At 38.3% G+C, this 8080-nt stretch overlaps 1 protein-coding gene across 3 annotated transcripts in view; it reads left to right on the forward strand.

The window, feature by feature from the left end:
* LOC108791296 (core histone macro-H2A.1) overlaps positions 1-8080 on the forward strand; it is a 95323-nt gene that overhangs the window by 65454 nt on the left and 21789 nt on the right. For all 3 annotated transcript variants that reach the window (XM_018561737.1, XM_018561739.1, XM_018561738.1), the window contains exons 7-8: positions 757-846; positions 7355-7529. In XM_018561737.1, the coding sequence (XP_018417239.1) occupies positions 757-846; positions 7355-7529 (265 nt within the window). The remainder of the gene's footprint in view (positions 1-756; positions 847-7354; positions 7530-8080) is intronic.

Raw genomic sequence — 8080 nt, forward strand, 5'->3', positions numbered from 1 at the left:
TCAATGCACTTGTGGATCCTGTCCTCATCTGGTTTCTCTGTTTGAGAGCTGTAGACTTGCAGGATTTTTATAGGAATAAAACTTAGCGCAGTTGGACAAAAAGGGACATAGACAAAGGAGGCTGCCATTGCTAAACTTGCTTCTTTCGGGATACTAGCCACCTGGCTGACATATGGATGCTTTAACTTGAAGGCTGTCTAAATCACTGATATTGGTCTGACACATTTCTGACACTAATTTAAACCATGCTTGTTCTGGGTCTGTGATTCAAGGGTACATATGTCAGACACATCCAGGCAAAAGACCACCAGTGTCATTAGCTGAGAAAGGATATGGTGTTCACCCATACATACATATTCATAAATACATTCGGGACTCATCCCTTATTACAGCAGTAAACCTATTATGGCTTACAAGTCAATGAAAATGTTACGGTCTTTATTAACCTGATTATGTTTGGTTAGTTAGTTGGTGTTACTCTAGCTGATACTGATCACATATGATTAGTTCATCAGTTTCTGTGATGTGTCATCTATGCAATTAATTTATTCGGCAACCTTCTGCCTGGAGTTTTGGATTGAAATATATTCAACAATGTTCAAATATAAAGGAAATAAATATATCACAAAGCTTACTTTAGTTTTTTTTTAAGCTTAAAGTATGAATAAAGAAAGTTGACCAGAAGTGGATGTATAAATCATTATTAAAATATTAGAAGTAGTAAGTAAATTGGACCTCTCTATTATTTCTGTACAGGTAATGCCTTAGAGAAGAAAGGAGGTAAAGAGTTTTTGGAAGCAGTAATTGAACTGAAAAAAAAGAATGGACCTTTAGATGTTGGTGGTGGTAAGTATGTCTGTGTATGCATCTAAACTGACATCTCTGTCTACCTTTGTAGAGTAGAGGATCAATACAATTTTTTACATGTGAAACCTTGGTGTGCCAGCCCAAGGGAATTTTCCTTTAAAGCAAACATGTCATGAAAGAAATAGGAAGGCTGCCATTGTTGACCACCTGAAAATGATAGTTGACTGGCTGTTATGCTGACCCATTGGTTTTGATATTTTCTAAGTCACTGATCCAGGGTCACTGATTCAAAGTACTGAAGTAGTAGGGTCACAATGATAGCCAGGCAACTGTTATTTCAAAATGGAAAGCTCGGCAACTCCTCAACCATGTTTCTCTCATGATTTCTTTTAAAGCCCATCCTATGCTTAATGGTTTAAATTTTGGATAGGGTATGTAAAGGTTAGTACCTTTAGACAGTTATCTCCACCCTCGATGGAGAGATTCTCCTTGCTTCCTGCAATGGTGACAACACAGGAAGTAAAAGTAATCACCACAAGGACAACTGCAATAAAACAGTGACAAAGGTTCTGATTCATCCCCACTTAATCTAAGAAAGTAATTATTTTGGAATGCAAGTAAAAACTGCCTTGGGTATGGCAATCCTAAACTCAAAATGCACCTTAACTGCTTGAAGGCCAGGTGTTTAGACCCCCTTCCTGGCCAGGTCATTTTTCAGTATTCAGCGCTGCGGTACTTTGACTGATGTTTATTCCGTCAAGCAACGCTGTACTGAAATGAATTTTATACAATTTTTTGGGGACACATAGAGCTTTCTTTTGGTGGTATTTAATCTTCACTACGGGTTTTATTTTTTACTATAATTAGGAAAAATTACTGAAAATTTTGAAAAAAAAAAGTTTTTTTTTAACATTATGTTGTTAGGAAACATTTATTATTACCCAGTTTTTTGGTAAAATATAAAAGTCGGGGTCACGTCGGGTAAATAGACACCAAACATGTCAAGCTTTAAAATTGCGCGCACCCGCGACATCGCAGAAAACTACCATAACCAAAATTGGCCATAGGCAACACTTTAAACGTTTTTACCGCTCATCAGTTTAGTGTTATCAGTGATTAATGGCCCTAGAATTATTGCTCTCACTCCGACGTTCGCGGCGATATGTAACATGTGCGTAATGGGCGCAATCGTCTTTTTTGCACCTATGCGCCCCCGACGCATGTTTGCATGCGTGTATGTAGGGGTGAGGACTTTAAAACATTTTTTTTTATTATTCTTTTTTATGTGTAACTGAAATTTTTTTTTTTGGGGGGGAAGGTTTTTTTTTCCGCTAAACTTTATTGCTATCACATACGGGGGCTAATAAAACCCCCCTATGTGATAGCAAAATATGTGACAGGTCCTCTTTATGGATACATCAGGGGTCTCCAAGACCCCTAATGTCACCTAGGCCCCCCAAAAGAAGCTGATGAAGCAGAGATCTGCTCCATCCGCTTATTTCCAGCTTCTGAAGCTGGAGAGTGACTCAAGAATGCGGAAGTGATGTCATATACAACACTTCCGCATTCTTGCAGAGGAGAGGGGACCAGAGGGAGCTCGTGCCGCACCGGGATCAGCGGGATGGGGGGGACCGCGGGGGGGGCACTGATCGTTACCCCATACAAGCGATCTGCCGGCTCTACAGCCGGAGGATCGCTTCTATGTTAACAGGCATCGCTGCCTGTTTTTAAATATCGGGCGTGTCTGAGTGGACATCTAAAGACGCCCGCTCAGATCTAGAGAGCTCCCGGCCGGCCCGGAGGTAGTTAAAATCCATGTCCACCTTTGTAAGTGATTAGCATTCATTGTGGTAATATAGAGTTGCAGTGATGATGTATTTGTGTGCACATTTTCATGACTCACATTGCAGTCTTTCTTCATTTTTAATTAACTTTTTATTAGGCCTTATTCCTAGAAACAAACATTTCTCCACAAGAAATTCAGTCTGATTCAAATTCAGTCTGATTCTGGGGTCAGATTGTAAAGCATCCTCCCTGTAATTCTGTTCAACACAATCTCTAAACATCACTTTTACACACAATGCACTGTCCTGGGGGTGGGGGGGGGGAGGGGTTTGCCGCTATAAATACTAACCAATGTGCGGTGGAGAGCTCATTTGTAATATATACACATTGCCTGCACCGCACAGAGGCAGCCATTTCCTGAGGATATAAAATATTTTAAAAATACGTTTCTGTGTTCATATACATGAACTACAAATGCCTGCTTCATGTTGACTCGGTGTACATTGCAGGCATATTTTTTTAAGAAAAATACCTTCGCAAAGGTGGAAATGGGCTTTAAGTTAGAACCATTTTATTTGCTGTCTGTTTCCTTTTAAGTAGATATACCTCTACTTTCTGTCCTAGAGACACAACAGGAACTGAGAGGAGATCTCCCTAAAGTGTGGGGAAATCTTTTCTTAGGCAGTTGTCACAAAAACAGATTCCCCATTTAAAGATTTCCACTCTTTTCCTGTTCTGGTGACAACTCCAAAATGTGCCTTTCCCACTACTTTCTTTCCCACTTTTAGTAGTTACCAGGACAAGTAAAAATAAAAAAAGTGAATCCCTCTAGCAAGGACACAGATGGCAGAAACCTTACAGGGTCCTAATATTTCCAAACTATATCCAAAACTGAATTAAAAAGTATGTTAGCCTTCAGTACCTCAGTGGGTCTTTACTGATGTGTAGGAGTCTGCCAGTAATCTTTCCCCGCCTCATGACTGTGACAGGTGAATTTTAACATGAAAAAAACTTTAGACAAAGATATCCTGTAATAGTTTCTCTAAATGTAAAATGAATGGCCTACTTTAAAGATGATAGTAATGGATTAACTGAAAAGCCAGGATTTCCAGAGTCATTGTGGGTTGGAGGAAGGTTAAACAAAAAACTAAAACTGTAAAAGCTCCAGCAGGGGATCAAACCCTGTTCTACTCCACCTAAAACACATTTTTGGCTGGAATTTCCCATTAAAAACTGTCTATAGCACCAATTACATGGATTGTTTTAACTGTTTGTATTCTTGAAACTTATTATTTATATAATTACAGTAACATGCTTTCTCCTAGTCATCAAAATATTTTTATGCTTCCACTGTATCATCTATCAGGTGTTTCATAACATCAGCATTAAGCTATGAACTGCTGTGCACTTTGAACCAGAATTCCTTTAACAACTGTGATACTGGCTTATTTGTAAAACGCAGACCTCTTCCCGTTAACCTGCAAAGTTCACTAAACGTACGTGGTTTCTATTTTTAAGAACGACAAAACTTAACAGACTCACATCATGGTTTGATTCTAACTCAAGAATAAAAGTCGTTGTGTGAAGGTGAAACATTTAAGCTGCCATATTGGCCACATTTTGCATATAATTCCCCATCTGATTACAGGAATGTCAGGTTGTTTTATTAGATTTCTCCTGAATTTATGACGCATTCTCCATATGCCAAATGAAACAGAGGAACATAAATTAGAACAAATTGGAAATGTCCAGAGCTCAACTTCTTCAATATGTTAGGGAACAACGCCCAACTGCACAATTGTTCTTGGTACTCCCCGTACTCCGTGAAATTTATAGGTGACCCTAGTTTTCCTGCAAACACTTCAATTTTAGTCCTTAATGATAGCCCTTTTATGTCTGCACAGAAAAAGAAAAGCAATAATGGGCAGAGAAGAAGTGTGTTCATACCAAATAAAAGCAGGTTTTCGGTCACCTCCTGAAAGATGTTGATTTGAAGAACACTGGCTTTCAATTACTTGCACATATTGCAATATTAATACACAGCAGTGTCTTGGACTGTTTAACTTTAAACTTGCAGATGGATCATGACACCGAACAGCAAACCATGAATATCACTGATTTGGTGACTTTTACTGTCATGTTTGCTGAGAATTGTAAAACATTTAGACCTTTAAGGCCGCATGCAATTTACTATTTAAGAGCTATGAATGCAGAATAGATGAGTTTTAGAGATATGATGCACATACCTTTAGACTTCATTTAGACTGAGAACCGCAGGTTGGAAAGTAATAATACAGATTTGGTGCAACGATAAGAGAACGCCTGCCACTCCTTTCTACTGAAAGTGCACCTGTACTACTGTGTGCAGTTTGGAAGTGCATTTTAGTTAAAAGAAATACCTTTTTTTAGCCAACAAACAGCCACTCAATATCATTCACGAGGCAATCGTTATACTACGCAGGTAATGACAATACCAATGGCAAAACTGTATGCCCATTCCCTAAACCAAAACCATATGATCAGTATGAATAATGAGAAAAAGTATCCCACCTTACATTGATGGTCAGTGGGAAGAATCTTCCCACTGACCACCAATGTAATGGAGATTCTTCCTTCCACTGACCGCCAATGTAAGGGGCATTTCTTGCAGTGTTGGCAGGGGTAAAATGTAAAGGCACATTCCAATCGTTGGTTTCATTTTACTACCGATACTATATAACAAAATGTTTTTTTCACAGTTTTTTCTGGAAAAACAGAAATTTTCAGGAATTTGTTTTGAAAAATGCAGTGTGGAGTATGTTTACAAATTGAAAGTCATTTTGTTACACCAGGAATGTGAAATGCAGTGTATATAAGAGTATTATGCTGGAAATAAAAGTACAGCTTATTCAGTAAATAAACTAAACTTGCTTTTTAAAATGTTATTTTTTATTACAAATGGAATAACAAGGACTGTATATGTTAATAACATTTCAACTATACATGAGAACAGGTAACCGCCACCTTTCCCTCAAAATGAACAAAACAAGCAAGAACATATTTGCAAATTGCAGATTTGCCCTCAGCAGAAGTTGCACTGCAGAAATGTGTCCAAACTCTAGATTTTGGTCTTGCCATTTTACTGAGAGGAGGAAAAAAAGCAATTACTTATTAGACTATAGGTAAACATTATACTGTGATGGTGTACAACTTTATTAGGAATCATTTAAAGGTTATAAAGATAAACTCTTACCTGTCAATTAAGGCCTGAGAGGACAGAAACTATCATCTACTATGATACCAACAATCACCCAACTGTAGGAAGTACAAGATGGAGCCCACAAGCTAACTAAACCGGAGCCTTTCCTCTGCAGTGCCCCTAGTAGCAGAAAGGCAGATTTCGTTTTGAGTTTGAGAACTGCATTGAGAAGTACAGTGTTACTTGAATTGTATTCCAGGATTTGCTCGTCTTCAGCTGAGAGAATGGGCAATAATTTAACATAAACTTCACATAAAGGGGTTGATTTACTAACCTTATAAACACACCACGAACATGTATACACCTCTGTAGTGTGTTCCCTCCCAGCATGATCTATGGGTGGAATCTAAACACCTTTGTAGTGTGTACACACCCAGCAGGTGTGTTGTGCAAAGCCCTGCATGAATTTGCAAGGTGCTCTTGTGTAAATTAGCTCTATGTTGTGTTGCTTGCGTTGATGAATGCAGGAATGTAAATGCATGAGTTAACCATTTTTGTCTAAACTGTGAAGCAGCATTATATATGCATCATGTGCATGATTTTTCCATATATGGCATTAGTGGAAATATGCTTTTAGAGACTTTTTGGTTGATAAATACGTTTTGCTGTGTAAAAATCACACGCACCTAGTGCGTGCGTGTGTTTAGGTTAGTAAATCACCCCCAAAGTCTCAGGAATCTTTCATTAAGATCTTCATGGTATATAGTTTGAATACCATGTCAAAGATATATGATTTATCATTGTAAAATAACATATTCCACCCTCCATTTATGTATTTCAATTTTTCCAGAAAAAAAACAAAAACGGCTTCGGGAGAAAAATAAAACCTGTTTTTTCCCCAATTTTTCTGGTTTTTTTTCCAGCCCTTCCCATCTCTAGTCCCATCCATACTTGGCCTGTAGAGATGAGAGCAGTTCACCTGCTTCCCATATCCCTCATCTTGTCAAATGCTATAAGAATAAAGTCTTTCACTACTCATTTCTTTTACTCCTTTTACTGATTACATTTTCTAATGCAGAGCACCTCAAAGGATGTGACTAGTGAAAGACTTCCTCTGCTGGCTCTGTGATAATGCTCTCAGCAGAGACTCTGGGATGAGCTGTTCTCAAATCTGTATGTCTGGTCTGAGAGGTCTGGAAAAGTACACCCCACGTGACTGTACCACCCACTGTATGCTACTGTTTCAAGCAGGTATAATGGAAATTGCCTACCTATGATATTTTCTTTTTTTAGTGCAGTATTCCTTGATGCCATAATCATTGTGGTCCTATAACATATCATAATTCATTTTTTGAGCCTCCTGTTGTATCTCTTTAAGTTTCAATTTGGTGATGTCTGTGTCACAGGCAAGACCACTGTATGAAAATGGGAGATTTCTCATCCAAAATGAGAGACCTGCATGTGTATGGCAGCCCTTAGAATGACGCAGAACATACTCCTCATCTGTCTAAACAACTGAGATAAAATACTATAAAATGTTAAACAAAATTTATAAGTATGAAAAATGTATCTGTTTGTGATTAGCTGCCGTCAGTTCAGGCCATGGGCTGCCTGCAAAGTTTGTAATCCACTGCAACAGCCCAAGCTGGGGATCTGACAAGTGTGAAGAGCTGCTGGAAAAGACTGTGAAGAACTGCCTGGCTTTAGCAGATGAGAAGAAAATTAAGTCAATTGCGTTTCCCTCAATTGGCAGTGGAAGGTGAGTGATATTTCATTACAGCATCCATTCATTACAGCATCAAGAGCATTGTCATTGCATTTGAACGAAAAACTAACACTGAATATACTGTAAGTAGCATCACTGTTGAAGATCTTTGCATTTCAGATCATTGTTGTAGATCAGTGGTTGTAGATATGTGTAATATTTACCGATCCTCTGTGTACAGAACAAAGACTGAAGTGATCGCTGATCATTCCAATGTTTGTAAACAACTGGGGACACATAGTACTATGTGTGCCCAGTTATGAATGAACAAGAAGTGCTTTACATCACTTCCTATTCATTTATGAGTTTCTGAATGGGCAGAAGCACTCACTATAGAGGCTTCTGTCCATTCATAACTGGTTAATAGTAAATATTTACTATCTATAGTTTGTAAATAAATTGGAAGCCTCTGTACTTAGTGCTTTACATTAATTCAGAACAGAGGCTGCAGAAAAAGAGATTGAGGACTATGTGTCCTCAATTTCTTTTTCTATTTTAAAAGGAAATGTCAGGGCTCTGTCAAGACCCCTGATATTTCCCCAACC

Source organism: Nanorana parkeri, unplaced genomic scaffold (genome assembly GCF_000935625.1).
Source record: "Nanorana parkeri isolate BGI_ZX_2015 unplaced genomic scaffold, ASM93562v1 scaffold540, whole genome shotgun sequence".
Lineage (NCBI taxonomy): Eukaryota > Metazoa > Chordata > Amphibia > Anura > Dicroglossidae > Nanorana > Nanorana parkeri.